This window comes from Mauremys mutica, chromosome 16 (assembly GCF_020497125.1).
Source record: "Mauremys mutica isolate MM-2020 ecotype Southern chromosome 16, ASM2049712v1, whole genome shotgun sequence".
NCBI classification, from domain to species: domain Eukaryota; kingdom Metazoa; phylum Chordata; order Testudines; family Geoemydidae; genus Mauremys; species Mauremys mutica.
In genome coordinates, this window is record NC_059087.1 from 32798913 (window position 1) to 32821181 (window position 22269).

The following is a 22269-nucleotide window of genomic DNA, read 5'->3' on the forward strand; positions in this document are numbered from 1 at the left end:
CAGTTCCTTCAGAACTCTTGGGTGAATCCCATCTGGTCCTGGTGACTTATTACTGTTTAGTTTATCAGTTTGTTCCAAAACCTCCTGATGACACCTAGGACAGTTTCCCAAACCTTTTTAGGTGACAAATCTGAGAATCTCCCTCACATCCTCAGCCATGAAGACCAATGCAAAGAATTCATTTAGTTTCTCTGCAATGGCCTTGTCGTCCTTGAGTGCTCCTTTAGCATCTTGATTGTCCAGGGGCCCCACTGGTTGTTTTGCAGGCTTCCTGCTTCTGATGTACTTAAATTTTATTTTGCTGTTACTTTTTGAGTCTTTGGCTAGGTGTTCTTCAAATTCTTCTTTGGCCTTTCTAATTATATTTTTACACTTCATTTGCCAGTGTTTATGCCCCTTTCTATTTTCCTCACTAGGATTTAACTTCCACTTTTTAAAGGATGCCTTTTTGCCTCTCACTGCTTCTTTTACTTTGTTTAGCCACAGTGGCTCTTTTTTGGTTCTCTTACTATGTTTTTTAATTTGGGGGATACATTTAAGTTGAGCCTCTATTATACTGTCTTTAAAAAGTTTCCATGCAGTTGCAGGGATTTCACTTTTGGTGCTGCACCTTTTAATTTCTGTTTAACTAAACTCATTTTTGTGTCGTCCCCCTTCCTGAAAGTAAATGCTACAGTGTTGGGCTGGTATGGTGTTTTTCCCACCATAGGGATGTTAAATTAAATTATATTATGGTCACTATTACCAAGCGGTCCAGCTATATTCACCTCTTGGACCAGATCCTGTGCTCCACTTAGGACAAAATCAAGAATTGCCTCTCCTTTTGTGCGTTCCAGGACAAGCTGCTCCAAGAAGCAGTCATTTAAGGCGTCAAACTTTATTTCTGCATCCTGTCCTGAGGTGACATATACCCAGTCAATATGGGGATAGTTGAAATCCCCCATTATTATTGAGGTTTTTAATTTTTATAGCCTCTCTAATCTCCCTGAGCATTTCAGTCACTATCACCATCCTGGTCAGGTGGTCAGTAATAGACCCCTACTGCTATATTATTAGAGCATGGAATCCATGGAGATTCTGTGGTACAGTTTGGTTCATTTAAGATATTTACTTCATTTGATTCTATGTTTTCTTTCATATATAATGCCACTCCCCCACCAGCACCACCTGTTCTGTCCTTCTGGTATATTTTGTACCCTGGTATTACTGTGTCCCATTGAATATCCTCATTCCACCAAGTTTCTGTGATGCCTATTTTATCAATATCCTCGTTTAATATGAGGCACTCTAGTTCAGCCATATTATTTAGACTTCTAGCATTTGTATATAAGCCCTTTTTAAAAGTAAAAAGAACAGGAGTACTTGTGGCACCTTAGAGACTAACAAATGTATTTCAGCATGAGCTTTCGTGAGCTACAGCTTACTTCTTCGGATGCATAGAATGGAACACACAGACAGGAGATATTTATATGTACAGTGGACATGAAAAGGTGGAAGTATGCATACCAACAGGAAGAGTCTAATCAATTGAGATGAGCTATCATCAGCAGGAGAAAAAAAAACGTTTGAAGTGATAATTAAGATGACCCATAGAAGGTGTAAGGAGAACTTAACATAGGGAAATAGATTCAATTAGTGTAATGACCCAACCATTCCCAGTCTCTGTTTAAGCCTGAGTTAATTGTATCTAATTTGCATGTTAATTCGAGTTCAGCAGTCTCTCTTTGGAGTCTGTTTTTTGAAGGTGGCAATTTTGCAACAAAAAAGCTTCAAGTCTGTCACTGAGTGGCTAAAGAGGTTGAAGTGTTCTCCCACTGGTTTTTGAATGTTATGATTCCTGATAAAGAATAAATGGACACAAATCTGACATCTATGCATCCAAAGAAGTGAGCTGTAGCTCACGAAAGCGCTAACAAATTTATTTCAGCATGTCTCCAAGGTGCCACAAGTACTCCTGTTCTTTTTGCAGATACAGACTAACATGGCTGCTACTCAGAAACCTTTTTTAAAGTGTCACTTTTTAGCTATCTGCCATTACATGATGTAATTGAATGGGAATCTTTTTTTTTTTAATTTGACTTTCTCATCAGATCCTACCCATATTTTATCTTCCATCCTCTCCTCCTTACTAGGACATAGAGCATCTCCATTAATAGATCCTCCCGCTAAGGTCTGTCTCCAGCCAAACCATGTGCTCCTCCATGCCTGTCAGCTTTCCCCCAGCCCTTAGTTTAAAAACTGCTCTATGAATAGGGTGTTAACGCAGCCTCCCTCTGAGGAGTCAATATCTCCCAGATCTGTATCCTCCAGCCACTAACAGGCAAAATAACTACCCCCATTCACAGGTCTGGTTCTGTCCAGCTAGGGGCAGTGCCCATGGATCTCTTCTTTGCACTGAGTGTGGAGTAACCTCTCTCCCCTCCTCCTGCAGATGTTCTGCGGTTTGACAACACCTACAGCTACCTCCATGCCAAGAAGGTCAGCTACACAGTGGAGGTTCTGCTGCCAGACAAGAAGTCAGAGGAGCAGATACAGCAACTGGAAGAGACCATGAATGAGTTGGACCTCAACAATGCCCACCAGTGATGGCTCTTAGAGCTCCCTCATCGTCTGACCTCCTCCGCCAGCCCCACTCCCATCTCTCTCTGCACAAGCAAACCCAGGGCTTCTCCCAGACCCACCCAGCCATGGGGAAGTGAAAGTGGAACTATTCTCCAGAGAACCTCTGCTAGTTGCCATTAGAACGTTCAGGCACCTTCTCTGGAGTGATCTTTTGGGCATTCCCTCATCCTGGGCTGGCTGCAGAGGGGGTGTTTGTAGGCAGGGGCATGGATGCTGCAGAGTGGAAGATTTCCATCTCTTCCTTGGAGCTGCCTAGAATGAACATAGCTGAGCTGGGGAGTCAGCATCTGGGATCTAGCACTCTGTGCCCAGACATGCACCAGTTCAGGCTGCCAATCCAACCAGCAGCTGCCAGGTTAATCTGTCCCTGATCTGAACTCTGGGCTTTAAGCAGCTGGGGGTTGGGGGAGGGTCCTGGGGTGTTCAGGAGGGAAACCCCTTGTATTATCAGTAGGTGTGTCCTCGACATGGGCTGAGCTGAAAACATGGGAGGAAAGGGGCCCTTCTTGGCACTTCTGTAGCACAATGAGGTGCAACAGCTGAGAGCCCAAGTCTTAGGGTGGTAGCAGCTGGTGTTGGTGGCAAGGCCCTGGCCAGCACAGAGCTTTGCAGGAGGGCAGAGTGCCCCTTCTTCCCCACCCCTCCAAAAACCTCCCCAGCACTTGTCTGTGTAATTCATTACCTTGCTCATTAACATTCACACCTAACAAAGGGCTGGAGCTTCCCTGGGGCCAGTGGATCCAGGCTCCACAGTCCCAGAGGAGGGGACATCGCTACCCATAGCACCATAGAGGCTTGCACTGGGCTCCATGGCCCAGTGTGCCGTACAGGGGCAGGGATCTGTAAAGACCAATCAGCTACAAGGGAGTGGAACAACTTGAGAAAGCAAATCACAGTGAGGAGGAGGGGCAGGACCTGGGCCTGGGGAGTGGGAAGCACAGACATAGTGGGAGGGGAAGTGGGATGTAAGGGTTTGTGTGGGGCATCTTCCACCTTAACATCAAAATCAATAATACAGAGCAAATCCCAGAGACAGCAATATTCATGCTCCCCTCCTTGCCCCCAGGGCTGGCCTGAGACATAAACACATGTCACTGCACTTTAAGGAGGACCCAGGCATTCAGAAGGTGGCCTGACCTATCTTCCCCCTCTGGGAAGGAAACTCATGGTTGGCCTCACCCTTCTACAGTCCCAGCAGGAAGCCTGGCCCCTGCCAATCATAAAGCCACCCCCAGCCCATCATGCGGCACTAGGAGGGGAGGTTCCCATGAGACTCACACTCAGCAAAGCTTTCAACAGTCTTTCCAGGTCAACATCAAGAGACAGTGGGGTGCTCCAGGGCCACTGAATTCCTGACCACTCAGCTGGCCCACAGTTACTTGCAACGAGGACATTGGTTCTGAATGCAGCTGTTGTGGCATTATATATGAAAGAAAACATAGAATCAAATGAAGTAAATATCTTAAATGAACCAGCTGCAGAACCTGATCCCCATCCACAGGGGAAAGGGAGCAGCACTAGGGGTGGGGTAGGAAAAAGACTGCACACACTGCGTTAAGGGTGCAAATGGAGCAAGTGGAAATGCCTGAGCCAAAGACACATCAGAAAGCCAGCTCTAGATTGGAACCAAGATGGCTCAAGCAGCCACAAGCAAGTGGAGGTCTCCCATGCAGTTGCACTGTGTTCTGGAACACAGAGAAACAGCCAGTGCAAATTGTATGTGCAGCAGATCCTAGAGACAGCAAAGATGGGATACAGTCTGATTTTCAAGGACATCTCTAGAACAGTCAAGCATGGTGTCAATATGGGAAAGCACTGACCATAAAGGGGGAACTGGTGGATTTCATGAAGGACAAATTCCTCCCAAGTTTTGAAGGAGTCCCGAGGCAGGAGTACTCACTCAGCTGTTTGGAAAAGATATGGCACTTTTAATTCTTTGGATCATGGACAGTAGAAGAAAATAATAAGTTAATCTGATGGGTGGGCACTGTGAGGCTATGCAGCCTAGACTGTATCACCCTATCTGTGGCTCGGGCTCTGACCACCCCAGGTGGGCCATACTGGGTGATACAGCCCAGCTTGTCGGCCCATCAGTGCCTTACATAGGTTGCACTGGTAATAGAAACTCTAGTCTTAAAGGGAGACCAGGTCTCTTCTTCCAGGGAATGACTAGCTCTGTAGGTCATGTTTCTTTAGAAGGGACCATGAGTATAGCATGATTGTTAGCAGGTGGCAAGGCCATCAGGAGGCTGCTGGCTCTGCAGCCTTTACAGAAGCTCCAGGCTGGAACAGTTACAAAATGAGAGTAAATTCACATAGGAGAGGGAAAAGGATGGAGCCATCTGGAGCCTCCATCACAGCCACTAGCTCCCAGCCCACATGCCCTTTCAATTCCTCGTGTGCCAGGATAAACATCAGAGGTGAGATGGTTTGGAATAACAATGGACAATTATAGGATGGAATAATATATATTTGTGCTATCTCATGCTGTCCACAGGCTTTATTAGTAAATGGCTGAACAGATCATTGTCTCATCCTTTCTTTTGGGGGTGTGGGTTCATAAATGCTCCAGGTGGCCAGACCTCTGTGCTCCCTGCCTTCAGCCCTTGCCATTGTGCTCATAGTAGCTGAGAGTCCTTCCCCACTCCCTGCAGCAAGAGAGCCCCACATTGGTTTAATATCAATGGGGTTTAAGCCAATCTCATCACTTAGGGGGCCTTGTTGTGAATATTCAGGGTGGTCAACAGCAACATCTGACTTCCTGCCACACCCAGCATCTCTCCCCCCCAAGCATTTCCTCCCCTCCACCCCCCCCACCACACAGCCAGCATCCCCTCACCCCCCACAGCATGCCCTCACCCACCCCCCCCACACAGCCAGCATCTCCTCACCCCCCCCCACAGCCCGCATCCCCTCACCCACTCCCCACAGCATCCCCTCACCCCCCCACACACAGCCCGCATCCCCTCACCCCCCACAGCATGCCCTCACCCACCCACCCCCACCCACAGCCAGCATACCCTCACCCACCCCCACACACAGCCAGCATGCCCTCACCCACTCCCCACAGCATGCCCTCACCCCCCCCAGACAGCCAGCATCCCCTCACCCCCCAGACAGCCAGCGTCCCCTCACCCCCCCACAGCCAGCGTCCCCTAAACCTCCCCAGCATCCCCTAAATACCCCCCCAGCCAGCATCCCCTCACCCCCCACAGCATGCCCTCACCCACCCCCCACACACAGCCAGCATCCCCTCACCCCCCCACAGCCAGCATCCCCTAAACCTCCCCAGCATCCCCTCAATGCCCCCAGCCAGCGTCCCCTCAGCTCCCCCCTCCGCCTACCATCTCCTCCAGCCAAGTACCCGCCCTCCCAAGCCAGCCTGCGGGCAGGGCCGGCTTTAGGAAGTGTGGGGCCCAATTCGAACAGTTTTGACGGGGCCCCAGCAGGGATGACCCAAAAAAAAAAAAACCCCACATGTAAAAAAAAAAAACAACAAAAAAACCCAACAACACATGGGGCTTGTACTCACCGGGCAGTGCTCCGAGTCTTTGGCGGCACTTCGGCAGTGGGTCCTTCACTCGCTCCAGGTCTTCGGTGGCACTGAAGGACTCGCTGCTGAAGTGCCGCCGAAGAGCCAGAGCAAGTGAAGGACACACCACTGAAGTGCTGCTGAAGACCCAGAGCGTCGCTGGGTGAGTAAAAATTAAAAAGGCACCTCTAGCCAGGGAAGGGAGTCTCACTGGGCGCGGGGCCCTCTTAGGCGCTGGGCCCAATTCGGGGGAATTGGTGGAATTGGCTTAAAGCCGGCCCTGCCTGCGGGCTCAATACCAGGCCCAGAGCCGTGCCGGGAGCAGACTCCAAGCACCTGAGGACCCCCCGCACAACCTCAGTGGCGGCCTCTTTAAGGGGAGGAGTCACTAATGTTGGGGAGCAGGGTGCTAGCACGGGGGCAGTGCAGCCTGAGAGCCCCGTGGCAGGAAAAACCATATGCGCATGCGCACTATCAGGCGGGTCGTTTCCGGGGCCGCTGCGTCCGCAGTTTCTCCGTCAGGTGGCTGCCAGGGCCGGAACTCTCGGCAGACATCTTTATTCGGGGCGGAAGTACTCTACGGTCGGGATGGGCGGAGCCGCAGAGGAAGGTTCGGATGGGGGTAAATTAGAGACCGTCTGAAATTGCGTGTCCGGCGGGCAGCAGGGCAGCGATCAGTTCCGCTGTCTCCTCGCCCAAATCCCCATCTCCGAGCCCGGCCAGTCCCGGCCTCCTCACCCCACCGGCCCCAGGTCCCCATCTCCGAGCCCGGCCAGTCCCGGCCTCCTCACCCCACCGGCCCCAGGTCCCCATCTCCGAGCCCGGCCAGTCCCGGCCTCCTCACCCCACCGGCCCCAGGTCCCCATCTCCGAGCCCGGCCAGTCCCGGCCTCCTCACCCCACCGGCCCCAGGTCCCCATCTCTGAGCTCAGCTAGTCTTGGTGTCACCAGACTTTTCATCACAATCTATTCCCTCCTCTTCCTCAACCCAGCATTTTTTCCCTCTGCTTTGAAATTAGGTGTCTTCCTCCTCCACTGTCTGGGTGGCAGCAGAGTGGTACTGGATAAATGGGCTCCCTGCTTTCATGGTTGTACCCAGCCCTACACAGGCCCAGAGCAGGCATTACAGGGAAAGTGCTTCCGTGCTGCTGTAATCGTGGGCTGCAGGAAGCATGCTCATTGCCTTTGTGGCCCCTGTGCAGTCCAGTCACACGTAGGCACTGCGAGGGGATGAACCATGCCTCTGTGGGGATCGTGCATGCGCCATCTGGTCAGTACTAGCAGCTGTAAGGGGCTGTGGCATGCTCAGGGCTACGCTACACTTGAAATACTACAGCATGGCACTAGCACTGTGTACACCAGGTGTTAGGTCAGCATCGCCTCACCACTCAGGGGTCTGTATAGATCTAGCCTCAGCGAGGATGGGATCTTGTGAGATTTTAGGTGCTAAAATCACCCTTCTTGCCAAATTTCCTCTCCTTGCTCCAGAGCATGGGGGCACTAGTGCACTCAAAGAGAAGGGCACCAGGATAATTTCATGGGGTTTTCCCCCAGCCTTATTCTCAGAAGTGGCTGAACCATTTCGGCTGGATTTTTTCCCAAAATAATTCCTCCTGAAGCAGACACCTGGCCTGGAGAATTTAAGATGAAATGGTTAAAATCTGGCAGAGCTATAAGCAACTGAAAAGGGAATTCACACTGGGCAGTGTTGGGCATCCTTGATGGGTAATGCTCCCCCCTCACCCCCCAGGATGTGTGTGCTGCTCACCTTTGAGAACAAACATCGATGCTGCTCTTGCAACAGCGCCTCCTAGAGACAATGAGATTCATGCCAGGACTTGACTAAAACCTTACATTTTTAACAGTCTAAAAATAAAGATTATGATGTTAACCCCTCCCCCCATTCTGTGCATGTTGAGAGGAATGACAGAGAGATGCCATTTCCCAGTGTGCTCTGTGTTCAGTTGCATGAGGTAGGCAGTGCTGAACCTTCTATATCACCCCCGGAGAGAGATGCAAGAAGAGGGAGTCACTCACCAGCACACCCCTTCATGGCTGGGCACAGCATTTCAGGACCTTGCCTTCAGTTGGACCTTGATGGCTCTTCAGTTGTCTGGTTCTTCTACTGACTTGATGCTCTGGGCAGGTCATGTAGTCTCACCTCTTACGAACTGACAATGTCCCAAATAAAGTGTCCATTACCATAGAACATCTTCCACTCCTGCTGGGCTCTTCACTCCCCTTCTTCTTTCAGCATAGCAGGGTCCCAGGCTTCCCAGCAGAACTCAAAAACTCCAGCCAGAACCATATACAGCTTAAGCCACTTCTGCCTGCCTCTGGCTTGAGCTTTTAGTCCCTCCCAGTCTTCCTCAGCTCCCTGTTCCTCTTCCAGAACAGCAACCCCCAGGGCTTTCTCCCTGGAGCTTTGCAGGCAGACCCCCTCCTGGGTCTCTCCCCTCACTACCCTGAGCTCCTTCCTTCATGAAGACCTAGCTCTTCCCCAGCTGGGTCTCACACACAATCCTGATGTAACCTGAACGAATTGGGGCCACAAGCTCCCATTTAACCCTTCGTCTACCAGTGTGGAATTTATGCCCCCCATAACAGGTGATTTTATAAAGTGCTAGTTCTTGGGAGTGGTTGGACCATGATATAACACAGCGAGGGTCCATGCACAGCGGATCTATGCAGCTCTGTTGAGTCCAGCTCTGGATCTGTCTTTCTGCATTTTGAAAATACCCATCACTGTAATAGCGAGATGTTGAAGAGTTACTAGAATGTTAGAGAGCCAGGGGCTGAATATCATGCCCATAACATGTGCCAAATGAGATCCCCTCTCAGCTACCAACAGCCTCACTTGGAGCTCATGAATCTCTGCTAGGCTGGGTTGATACTGAACCGTGGCCTTTTGCTCACTCAGATCTTCCACAGAGTCTAGGCCTGAGGGTCCTATCACCATCCCAGCACTGCTCATTCCTGTCCCTTCTCTGCTCATTCACGAACCAGCCTGCTGGCCTTGAAGACCACAGTCCCCTATTTATCCACAGGGCAAGCGTCCTGTGATGGGTTGGATCACAGAAACCCCCTTGGGAACTGCCAGCTGATGTGCCAAGACTACTTCTGCCCCTGCTTTCCCTGCCAGCTTGGGACTCCAGCATCCTCTCATGTTGAGCCAGACACACCAGTCTGCTCCAACACAGACCCAGGGTCCGAACCATATGCCCCAAAGCTGCAGACTTAACTGAAAGCAACTTAAAAAGTGTTCTTGTCTCTAACACTCAGATGCTTAACTCCCAATGGGGTCCAATCCCCAAATAAATCCATTTTACCCTGTATAAAGCTTAACTCATAAATTGTTCACCCTCTATAACACTGATAGAGAGATATGCACAGCTGTTTGTGTTATATCCTTGGGGGCAGCCGGTTTAGGAAGAAATCACCTGAGGCCAGACAGCAGACAGCTAACTAAACTACCATTTTATTTACAGACACAGAGCTCACCCAACCGGCCGAAGCTGGCCGGGCTATCCCCTAATAATCTAACTCAGTTGCCATAGGAACAAAAACCATGACAACCAAATACACAACATATTCCTCCCCCCCAATAAGAACATCCCCTAAATAAAACACACACTAGACTAGAGAAGGAGGGTAGACTGCCTCCATTCCCAGCTAAACCCTGGGGATTATTTTGCCCCATAACCGTGGGTTCGCCCTAGCTAAAGATCCAGCCGATGAGGAGGCCTTCTGTCTCTAGGTGGATTACGGCGAACTTCTGGTGTTGTTGCACCCGAAAGTACCATGGGCTCAGGGTCCGCAGCACGAACAGGTGAGGAGGTGGTATCAGCTCCGCTGGGCAAAGGGGTATCTCAGCCGCCGGCAGTAATGGAAGAGAACAGTCAGAAACAGGTGATTCGTGATTCGGTGTCTCACCAGAAAAGGTGAAGTAAGACCCATCAACTGCAGATGTGTCCTGAGGACTGGCATGACCTGGCAACAGCTGATCTACATGTCGCCGCCAGGTAAGATTCTCTGCAGTCCGGACTGTGTAGGAAACAGGTCCTGTTTGAGTGATGATTGTGGCTGGGACCCATTTAGCTCTGGAAGTATAATTCCGAGCCAAAACTGGCTGACCCGGGCTAAAGGTTCAGTCTTTTGCTCTGGGTGCCCGTCTGATGACTTGATATTGCTGCTGATGTTGCACAATTTGTCCGGGTTCAGAAGGTGCGCAGCTGTCGTCCCATCATTAGAAAGGCCGGGGATGCCTGGGTCGTAGCATGAGGTGTGTTTCTGTAGGAAAGTGTTGCCGGCCCAGAGGGCCCGAGGGGGGCAACAGTGGGGTTCGTTGCCCGGTGTGCGTCGCACTAATTAACACACCAGGGTGGAGAAGCAAACCAAGTTTATTTGAGCTCAAATAAGGTGCAAGGGAGAAATAGGAATCTCAAATCCTGCACACCCGCACGCAGGCGGGGTCCCAGTATTTATACCCCCTTTGTTTTTTTCTTTCTGTACTTTCCCACGGTGGGCTACTTTCTCATGCATAGAACCTTGATTACAGCATTTGCTTTCCACCTGTTTTATCTAGTATTGGCTACATCTAGTGCTAACCGGCCTTGCAGCTGCTAACGGTCAGCACATAGCACAGGAGATTACAAAAGTTTAGTAAGGCTAACAGAAAAGCTTAACATGGAAGTACTTTGGTTCACATAGGCCTAGAGCAAGAAGACTTCATTGACACTTGTGGTCTTTCATCCTCCCGAGTTACCTAGATTTATGCCTAGTGACATCAACAACTGCCTAGTGACACCAACAACTAAAGTAAGAAGGTATCCAGACGCTTTTGAATGGAGTGTTGTCCCCTTGCTGATTTCAAAGCGTGTTTCATTGTCTGCACAAATCTTTCAGCTAATCCGTTGGTGGATGGATGATATGGTGCTGACGTGATGTGGTGTATCCCATTTGCCTTCATAAAATTTTGAAACTCCTGAGAGACGAACTGCGGTCCGTTGTCGCTCACAAGTTGTTCTGGCAGACCAAAACAACTAAAGAGTCCTCGTAGTTTTTGGGTAGTACTCTCTGCAGTAGTGGACTGCATTATAGAGACTTCTGGTCATTTAGAATGGGCATCTACTGCCACCAAGAACATGCTTCCTTCAAGGGGGCCAGCGAAGTCAATGTGAATACGTTGCCACGGGTTTTCAGGCCAGTCCCATGGGTGTAGGGGTGCCCACTGGGGTGCATTCCTCACACCCTGACATGACATACAAACTTTTGCCTTCTCTTCAATAGCACTGTCCAATCCAGGCCACCAAAAATAGCTTCGTGCAATTTCCTTCATGCGCACTATTCCACAGTGACCGGAATGTAGCTGTTCTAACATCTGTGATCTCAGTGGTGGTGGAATAACGACACGTCTCCCCCACAACAAACAACCAGATTGGACCGATAACTCCATCCTCCTGGACATGTAGGTAACAAGGTCGGATGAGACCGGAGAGGTTTGTCGAGATTTTCCATGCATCACCAGGTCCATAACTTGGGACAATACTGGGTCAACGCGAGTTGCCTTCTTTATCTGAGTAGCAGTGATGGGTGTATTCTCTACCTGTTCAAAGTAGAAGATTTCCTTTTGGGCACTATCTTGATGTTTGACCAGCAAAGGCAACCTTGAGAGGCCATCTGCATTGCCGTGCAGAGTGGATTTCCGATATTTGATTTAATATGTGTGTGCTGAAAGTAACAATGCCCAACGTTGCATACGACTAGCAGCTAATGGGGGAATGCCTGTGTAGGGTCCAAAAATTGACGTCAGAGGTCGATGGTCTGTGAGAAGAGTAAACTTTCGCCCAAACAGGTACTGATGAAACTTCCGAATTCCAAAAACAATTCCTAATGCCTCACGTTCGATTTGGGCGTAGTTAGTTTCTGCTTTGCTTAGAGTGCGTGAAGCAAAAGCAATAGGTCCTTCTTCTCCCGAAGGCATAATGTGTGACACGACTGCTCCCACTCCATAAGGGGAAGCATCGCAGGTCAATTGTAGGGGTAAGGATGGATCAAAGTGTGTTAGAACTTCAGAATTTAGCAATGCATCCTTAGCTTTGTTAAATGCAACATCACAGGCTTCAGTCCACTTCCCGGCCTTGTTCTGCCCAAGCAGCTCATGAAGTGGTTTTAGCAGTGTGGCTAACTTTGAGATGAACTTTCCATAATAGTTCAGTAGTCCTAGAAACGAGCGCAGCTGGCTTACATTTCGAGGTGGGGGAGCCTCCACGATAGCTTTAACTTTTGCAGGGGCCTTATGAAGACCTGCAGAATCAATGATGTGTCCCAAATATTCAACAGAGGGCTTGAAGAATTCACACTTGTCTTTGCGAACTCGTAGGCCATACTCTTCCAGTCTTTGTAGGGTAGCTTCTAAATTCTTTAAGTGATCCTCTTCATTTCTTCCAGTGACCAGGATATCATCCAGATAGCACTGAACTCCTGACAAGCCACACAAGATCTGGTCCATAGCCCTCTGGAACAGGGTGGGAGCAGACGTTATTCCGAAGGGTAGGCGACAGTATTGATAAAGTCCCTTATGAGTCACAATAGTCAACAGCTCTTGGGACTTTTCATTGACATGCATCTGTAAATATGCTTGACTCAGATCAATCTTACTGAATTTTTGTCACCCAGCCAGGCCTGCAAAGAGGTCATCGATGCGGGGAAGCAGGTATTGCTCTGCACACAACACTGGGTTGACAGTGACTTTAAAATCACCGCAAATCCGGAGAGAGCCATCTTTCTTCACTATTGGAACGATAGGAGTGGGTAACTGGTATTAGGAACGATAGGAGTGGGTAACTGGTATTAGGACTCCATTGCTTCAACTTTTGGCCTGATGGCATATGGCACAGTTCGGGCTTTCAGATATTTTGGTGGACTGTCAGGTTTAATGTTCAATGTCACAGTGATTCCCTTCATACTTCCCAAATCATCTCCAAAAACAGCAGCATGTTTCCTTAGTATAGGGGTTAGACTGGTTTCTTCTTTAGTCATCCGGTGCACTTCTGCCCAGTTCAGTTGAATCTTCCCAAGCCAAGACCTACCCATTAAGGCTGGGTAGTTACCCCTCACCACAAACAGTGGCAATTTAGCCGCCTGTCCATTGAGCTCCACCTTAACATCAATAGTGCCCAACATGGGCACAGCTTCTCCCGTATACGTCTTCAGAACAGTTTTTGTTGCCTTAAGTGGAAGATGCTGTAGCTTTTCTTTATACACAGTCTCGGAGACCAGCGAGACGGCTGCATCAGTGTCCAGTTCCATGCGTATAGGTTTGCCATCCAACAACGGGGTTACCCAGTATTCATGTGAGCCCACTGCCAAAGACAAAACATGCAGTGGCACTTCCTCTTGCGATGAGGTGTCACCTTGATCATCCTGGGTCTGCTCTAGGGTATGCAGGGTTCCTCTTTTTGTCGGCCAGACCACAGGCCTCTTTTTTTTTTGTTTACAGACACACTCAATGGAAGGCAGCAGGAGAAATCCCTTCCACCCCAGAGGCGCCTGTTCCAAACCCCCCAGAGTGAACACACCCACCCACAGGAAAAGTACAATGAAGATAACAAAGGGAGATATTTATTTGCAGAGGGATGAGAGGAGAAATACAACTAGGGGAAGTATAAGGGGAGCAGTAAACCAAGGCCCCACGGGCCCAGTGGTAGCACAGTCTGGAAGGGCAGACACTGAGCAATGTGTCTGCACACAGAGTTCAGGAGGCCTGAGCAAAGTTCCAGTCCAGTGGTGAGTCTCGGGTGCTCCTGGTCGTCTTCGGCGCCAGTGAACTCTCCCCCCCAGCAAACCCCTCCTGTGCCCTTCTGCCACTCTCTGCAAAGCCACAAGAGCGACCACCTCCCCACTTAACTAGCTACAACCTCCCTCCTTGTTCCCAGTGCAGAGTCACAAGCCCCAGTACTCCCAGCCCTGGGCAGTCGTGATATTGGGTCCAGCTCCAGCTCCAGCCTGTCCTTCTTGGGCCATTCTTCCCTGGCACCGGGCTGAGTCCTGGCTCCTGTCCCTGATCAGGCCTGTCCTGCTCAGGCCTCACGCAGGTTCTCCCTGCTTCACTTCGCCAAGGCCTCTCACTGCCCCTCTCTCTCTCCCTGGAGCTCCAGCGCTGCCCTCTGGAGTTTCCTTCCTTTTTTCTTACTCTCCCCCTCCCTCCTGGGAAAAAGATTTAAAGGGGCCATGCTCTCTAAACCCCAAAGGGGTTACATAAGTAAAAAGTGATTTTATTAAATACAGAAAGTAGGATTTAAGTGGTTCCAACTAGTAGCAGACAGAACAAAGTGAATTACCAAGTAAAATAAAATAAAACATGCAAGTCTGAGTCTAATACAGTAAGAAGACTGAGTACAGATAAAAACCTCACCCTTAGAGGAATTCCAGTAAGCTTCCTTTTACAGACTAGTCTCCTTCTAGTCTCGGTCCAGCAATCACTCACACACCCTGTAGTTACTGTCCTTTGTTCCAGTTTCTTTCAGGTATCCTTGGGGGTGGGGAGGCTCTCTCTTTAGCCAGCTGAACACCAAATGGAGGGGTCTCCCAGGGGTTTAAGTAGACTTTATCTTGTGGGGGGGAGACCCCTCTTCTCTCTCCTATGCAAAGTCCAGCTCCAAGATGGAGTTTTGGAGTCACATGGGCAAGTCGCATGACTGAGTTTCTTACCAGCCAAACCCCTGGGACTCCCATGCCTATCAAACCACTGCCTGTCCCCTGACTGCCCCCCTGACGCATCTAACCCCCCCTTCTCCCTGCCCCTGACTGACTCCCCAAACCTCAGCCTCATCCAACCCCCCCTGCTTTCTGTCCCTTGACTGCCCCCCCTGGAGCCCCCTACTCCTTCTCCAACCCCCCAGAACCACTCAGACCAGCGTGTCTGGCTCCGCGCAGCGCCAGACACGCTGCTGCATACATGCTGCCGTGCTCTGCTGTGGAGCTACAGCCCCCACCCCCAGCACCTGCCTTCCAGATTTGAACACCTCAAAATTCAGGAGTGCTCAAGCTCAGTTTGGGCAGCTGTTACTTCATTTCTCCGAAATCAAATATACTGATCCACTGTAACTTGCTGTAGAAAAAGTAGGATAAAATTGAGCAAGAAATGCTTCCCAGTGGTTATTAGGACTGGAATTACTATTTTCAACAGTCATTGCCTTTTTGTTTGTTTGTTTAAAAGGAAGACAGTGATATTGCATTGGCACATTCCCCATAGAAAGAAAGAGTGGAACAAAAGAATAATAAAGGCACCTCAACTTTTCCTCATTTATGGAGGACAGTCTTATAATATGCATCCAGATCTCCTCCAATCACACAAGTGGAAAATTGTTCCACTTTACTGCAGCTCTGTAACCATATGGGAACCAATCCTGTCTGTGTTCTGTGCACATCCAAAATTCCTGCTGAATGAGCCACCCTGGGAGCGAGTTACCAGTGACCCAGGGCTGCAGCGGAAGGAGGGTGCAGGTGGGGGAGAGCCCAGGGCTGGGGCAGCAGGAGGTGTGGGGTGGCACTGGTGGGGGGAAAGGGGGAGCCCAGCGCTGGGGTGGCAGGGGGTGTAGGTGTGTGGGGGAGAGTCCAGGGCTGGGACAGCAGGAGGGTGCGGGGGGGAGCCCAAGGCTGGGACGGTGGGCAGCCAAAAATTTTTTTGCTTGGGGCAGCAAAAAAACTACAGCCGGCCCTATAAACAGGTGATCCCAGAACCCACCTACCCGACAGCAGGGGATCTTCACAGCCGAGTTCCCCATTGGTGGAGCTGAGACGGTTGGAGTTGGAAATGGAACTGAAAGAGCTGGAGGACTGTGAGAGACAGAGGCAGCACGAACCGGTGATAGCGGAGCTGAGAAGCAGAGAGACCCCTACTGGGGTGAGTGGGGATGGGCCCAGGGTGGCAAAGCCAACAGGGAACTCCGATATAAAAGGGCTGCCTCAGTTTAAGGAAGGGGATGATATAGATGCCCCCCTCACTGCCTTTGAGAAGGCCTGCAATGTGCACCAGGTTGACTCTGCAGACAGGCTTCGACATCTCACCCCCTTACTGGGTCCCAAGACCATAGGGATGTTCAGTCAGATGGATGGGGTGGAAGCAGGGGACTATGAACTCTTCAAACAAGCCCTGCTGTGCAAGTTTGAGCTGACCCCCGAGGTGTACAGGAAAAGGTTCCAGAGTATGCAAAAGACCCAGGGGGTGACGTATCTGGAACTGGTCACGCTGATGGGGGAATACACCCACAAGTGGGTGAATGGGGCCGGGCCCAGACTGAGGAGGATGTGATTGAACTAATGGTGCTGGAGCGACTATATAAACTCTGTCCCCCTGACCTGAGGATGTGGCTGGTGCAGGGCTGCTGGCTGACGAGCTTGTAGACAGGTCGGGATATGGAATCAAATAACCGGGGGACAGGCCCACATCAGTGAAGAAGGGGAGTCACCCAGGGGCTTCCCAGAAGAGGGACTCGGATAAATCCCTCCTGAGAGGCACAGCCAATACCAGAGCCGACCGACTGACCCCAGGGGACCAACGGGACCTGAGGTGTAATTAATGTGGGCAGAGGGGCCACATATGAGCCCGGTGCCAGGGCTGGGACAGCAGGGGGGTGCGGGGGGGAGCCCAGGGCTGGGACTGGATGAGCAAACCGAGCCCTCAAAGGGTTAACTGGATGGGAGCCCATCTGGAGGAGGGGCTGGCAGTCCAGCAATGGCACATGTGGGAGGAGTCTCCCAGGCCAGCTCCTCAGGGAGGCTTGATGCTCTGGATTCAAAGTTCTCAGTCTACAGGGTGGGTGCGTGATGGCCCCTGAGGAGTGAGTGCCTCATTCCCCTGGAGGTAGATGGGAAGCAGACCACAGGGTACTGGGACATGGTGCTGAAGTGATGCTGGCCGGGCCCGAGGTGCTGATGGGGGGTGACCTGGCGGATTGGCTGGGCAGCCCCCAGAGCACCCTAGTCATTACCTGTAGCCAGAGCTGGCGAAGGGCACTCTGCCCTGAGACTGGGCGGGAGTGTGTGTGTATACCCCGCAGGGGGCGTGGCACCCTACCCTGGCAGGAAAGGAGCCACAGGAGACAGGACTTAGTAGGGCTGAGGCTTCAGACCCAGCCAGTGAGAGGGAACAGGTCCCCAATATCTGGGCCACAATGTCCCTCTCTCGGGAAACCAGAGAATCCAGCACACCAAGCAGAAGCTGTTACAGCACTTTTACTAGCCTGGGGTCTTTGGTGCCGTCCAGCAGTACAGCAGGTCCTGCGACCCCTGCCAAAGGGTGGAGAAGGCCCGGGACAAGGGGAAAGCAGCTTTGAGGTCCCTGCCCATCATAGAGGAGCCTTTTCAGAAGGTGGCCATGGACATGGTGGGGCCCCTCAGCAAGGCAACTCGGACAGGGAAAAAAATACATTCTGGTGGTGGTAGATTTCGCTACCCAGTACCCCAAGGCAGTGGCCTTGTCCTCTATCGAGGCAGACACTGTGGCAGACATACTGATGAACATTTTCAGCTGAGTAGGATTCTCCAAGGAGGTCCTTACAGACCAGGACTCCAACTTCACGTCACCCCTGCTTAGGGTGACCAGATCACCCAGGTCAAATATCGGGACACAGGGAGGCGGGGCGGGGGCAGAGGGGAAAAAAATGGGGGCAGAGCAAAAAAAAAAATTCCCCACCCCCGATTCCTCCTCCCTCCGCAAGCACTGGAAGGAGGCCTGGGAGACTCAGGGGAGCGCAGGGCTGGGGTGAGTGTGAGTCGGCCTGGCCCCGAGCAGGCAGGATTCGGGCGCGGTACCTGGAGCGAGAGTAGGGGGTGGCCTGCGGGGCCAGGTGGCGGCTGTTGCAGCTCCCACTGCCGCGGGTGGAGGAAGCGGCTGCTGGCCAACCTCGGCTGCTGTGGCTCTGGCGCCCATGAACCCCCCGAGCCCGGGCCTGCTGCGGGGACCCAGCAGCGCGCACGCTGCGCATACCCAGCCCCTGGCCAGCTGCATCTGGGCTGGCTGCCCAGCTGGTGCAATACCGCGGGCGGCCCCGGACTGGGGGCAGCAGGCCCCAGCTCCCCCATCCCGCTCGGGTCCTGCAGGGGAACGAACGGGGCTGGGCTGCCGATGCCTCCGCCGCGGGATTGCACCAGCCGGGCAGCCAGCCCAGACGTGACTGGCCAGGGGCTGGGCGTAGCGTGCGCGCTGCTGGGTCCCCGCAGCAGGCCCGGGCTCGGGGAGTTCGGGCCCAGGCTCCACGTGCTTGGCAACTTCCTCCCTCTGCGGCAGTGGGAGCTGCAGCAGCATCTGCTCCCAACTCCCGCTGCCCAGGTGGGGAGAACAGCCGCTGCCTGGCCCCGTGGGCCACCCCCTACTCTCCATCCAGGTACCGCGCCCGAGTCCTGCCTGCTCGAGGCCAGGCCAGACTCACACTCACCCTGGCCCCGCACTCCCCTGAGTCTCCTGGGCATGGCGTGCTTGGCAAGAGGCGGGGATTTGGGGAGGGAGCCAATGGGGCAGTGAGGGGGCGGGGATGGGGGCGGGGATTTGGGGAGGGATCCAATGGGGGAAGGAGGGGGCGGAGTCGGGGCAGGGGAGGGCGCGAGCCCTTCCGGGCTCTGGAGCCTTTGCTTGTTTGTCCCGTGTCCCGACCTAACATTGGTCGGGACACGGGACAAACAAGCAAATATCGGGACAGTCCCAATAAAATCGGGACGTCTGGTCACCCTACCTGCAGCTCCATGCTGCCTGCCTGCATTAACTGCTGCCACAGGGTCCTAGTGCCCCCCTCCCCACTACTGCCAGGGCAGGCTGCCATTCCCCCTAGGACCCTCTCATTTTCCAGTGGGACCCTCCACCGGTACAGCCTCCCCCCTGCCTGCAGTCACTGCTCTTGCCCCACGCTGGGCAAGGGGCAGCCCCAGTGAAGCTCCAGTGAGGGGCAGCAGCAGGGGAGGAGGTGCACATGTGATGGCAGACCCCCACCCCCCCAGCATGGCACTCACCACAGGGGAGGCGAGGGGGATTCCTGGACCTGAGAGGGGCCCTAGGAGCACGTGCAGTGACGGGGGGTGAGTGTGCTGCCGGGGGGGCGGGGGAGAAGGGGGTCCCTACCCCAGAGCTCGCTGCTGCCAGCAGGGAGAGGGCTGGGGGAGTCCTTCTTTCTGGCTCCAGTCCCAGGGCAGCCTGCCTGCACCCCAAACTCATCCCCAGCCCTGCCCCACCCCAGAGCCCACACCCCCAGCCAGAGCCCTCATCCCCCGCACCCCAACTCTCTGTCCTAGCCCTGAGCCTCTCCAACACCCCAAACCCCTCATCCCCAGCCACATCCCAAATCCACCCCAGCCTCACCCCACAGCCCTCACCCCTGCACCCCCTCCCTCCACACTCCCTCCCATCCCCAAACTCCCTCCCAGAGCCTGCAACCCTGCATCCCAGTCCCCTGCCCCAGCTCAGGGCCTGCATCCCAGACCTCCTCCCCCACCCAAACTCCCTCCCAGAGTCTTGGGCAGGTGGGGGGTGGAGTTTGAGGGGGCAGAGTTTGGGCAGGGGCAGGTTCTGGGCACCACCAAAATTTCTACAAACATGCCACCCCTGCCGGCAAGAGCTGGTGCGCCATACCGGGGTGGACCGGCTTCCTGTCCCATCCAACCCCCCCCCATTCTTTGACGCCCCCCCCGATCCCTACCCCATCCAACCCCTCCTCTCAATCCTGATGGCCCCCCGGGACCCCTGCCCTATCCAACCACCCCTTCTCTCTGTCCCCGACTGCCCCTAGAAGTAGAACCCCTGCCCCTGACTGACCCCCACAGCCCCTTCCAATCTCTGATCCTTCCTGACTGTCCCCCCCCGGGACCCTTACCCTCATTCAATCCCCCTGTTCCCTGCCCTCACACTGCCCTGACCCCTATCCACCCACCCTCACTCCCAAACTCCCCTGCCCTCTTCCAACACCCCCTCCCTGCTCCCTTACCACGCTGGAGGCCTGGCCAGGGGCGCTGGACCAGGCTGGGGCTGACCCGGAGCCGCTTGGCAGGGACCAGCACTGGGGGGAGCTGCTTGGCCGGAGCCAGGCTTGGCAAGGTAAGATGGGGTGGGGGAACGAGGAGGGCTCCTGGGAGGTGCGGCGTGGCCCAGCCCAGTCCTGCTCCAGCCTAGCGCCCCGGGCCTCGCCCTGGCTCTGGGCTGAGTGGCTCTGGCCCCGGCCCGAGACCGGAGTTGCTCAGCCAGAGCCTAGGCCAGATCCTCTCAGCCGGGGCCGGCGCTGCTCAACCAGGCCCGGGGCGCTCGCGGCCAGAGCCACTCAGGGCTGGGGCCAGAGGCGCTCGCGGCCAGAGCCGGAGCTAGGCCAGGGGCGCTAGGCTGGAGCAGGACTGGGGCCGGAGCCGGACTGGGCCGGAGGCGCTCGGGGCTGGGGCCGGAGGTGCTCGCGGCCGGGGCCAGGGTCGGGCCGCTTGGGGCCGGAGCCGGACTGGGCCGGAGGCGCTCGGGGCTCGTGGCCGGAGCCGCTCGGGGCCGGGGCCGGAGGCACTTGGGGCCAGAGGCGCTCGCGGACGGAGCCGCTCGGGGCCGTGGCAGGAGGCGCTCGCGGACAGAGCTGCTCGGGGCCGGGGCCGGAGGCGCTCGCAGCCGGAGCCGCTGGGCCAGGGCCAGAGGCGCTCGCGGCCGGAGCTGGAGCTGGGCCAGGGCCGGAGGCGCTCGCGGCCAGAGGCGCTCGGGGCCGGGGCCGGAGGCGCTCGCGGACGGAGCCGCTCGGGGCCGGGGCCGGAGGCGCTCGCGGCCGGAGCTGGAGCTGGGCCAGGGCCGGAGGCGCTCGCGGCCAGAAGCGCTCGGGGCCGGGGCCGGAGGCGCTCGCGGCCAGAGGCGCTCAGGGCCGGGGCCGGGGCCAGGGTCGGGGCGCTCGCGGCCGGAGCCACTCAGCCGGAGCCGGGGCGTTCGGCAGGAGCAGGACTGAGCTAGGCCGCACCATCCCTCCCTGGTCCCTTCCTGGCTTCCCCGCCCCAGCTTACCTTGCCAAGCTGCTTCTTGCTTCTGAGTCCTCCCCAGTCCCAGGCTTCCCGCGCTAACATCTGATTGGTGGGAAGCAGGGGAGGGGGAGGAGAAGCGAGGGGCAGAGCCTTCAGGGGAGGAGCCCAGGAAGCAGCGGTGAGCCGGGGCCGGGTGCGGGGCAGCCCTTTTAGAATCGGTTGTCCTGGAACAAGGGTTTCTAAATTTAACAACCGGTTCCTGCGAACCGGTGCGAACCGGCTCCAGCTCACCACTGGTCACGAGGTGTCAGCCTCCACCCCAAATCCCGCTTTGCCTCCAGCATTTATAATGGTGTTAAATATATAAAAATGTGTTTTTAATTCATAAGGGGGGGTCGCAGTCAGAGGCTTGCTGTGTGAGAGGAGTCACCAGTAAAAAAGTTTGAGAGCCACTGGTCTAGATTGAAGCTGAGTTCCAGAAAGGCAATTACAATCTGATTCACAGAGAGGAGCACACGATAACATACATGCCAGTGGAATACTGTCATTCACAACCCCAGTGTAGCCCTGCACTGTCCTTCATTCCCAGCAGGACAGAGCTCTGGTAGAAAGGAATAACCATTATAAGGAAATGGGGCTACTCTGTCTTATAAGAACAACTCCCTATATAATGCACTGTCCTCTTAGCACAATCAGAGCCATGAACCCAGATTCAGCTGCCAGGGACTCTCAACCCCCTCCCCCTTTTAACTTTCTGAAAGACCCTCCCTTGGAGCTGGAAATGTCCATGTGTGGTTCCTGAATTTTTTCCTGCCTGGAAAGTGGGGTCTGACCCAGGGGAGGCTATTGCCTCTGGTAGAGATGGCCCTGACCCAATGCTGCGGGCCCAGGCCTTGCATCAGGAAGGTGGGTGAGTCAGAGAGCCCTGGCTATTGGGGGTGCTTAGCCCCCCCGCAGGACCCTGGCTCTGTGCCAGGGGTGGCTCTAGACATTTCGCCATGGCACGCCCGCGGGATGTCCACCGGCGCCACCTGCTCCCCTCCCGGCGACCAGCAGAGCGCCCCCCGCGGCATGGCGCCCCAAGCAGCGCTTGGCGTGCTGGGGCCTGGAGCCCCCCTGCTCTGTGCAGGTCTCCCCCTCCCCGGG

General features: G+C 54.1%; 1 protein-coding gene across 7 annotated transcripts in view; it reads left to right on the top strand.

Moving 5' to 3' along the window:
• The window catches only part of SEC14L2 (SEC14 like lipid binding 2), a 61399-nt gene extending 56254 nt beyond the window's left edge, over positions 1-5145 (top strand). For all 7 annotated transcript variants that reach the window (XM_044989701.1, XM_044989703.1, XM_044989704.1 and 4 more), the window contains one exon: positions 2432-5145. In XM_044989701.1, coding sequence (XP_044845636.1) covers positions 2432-2586 — 155 coding nt within the window. In that variant the 3' untranslated portion in view covers positions 2587-5145. The remainder of the gene's footprint in view (positions 1-2431) is intronic.
• Positions 5146-22269: the final 17124 nt, after the last annotated feature.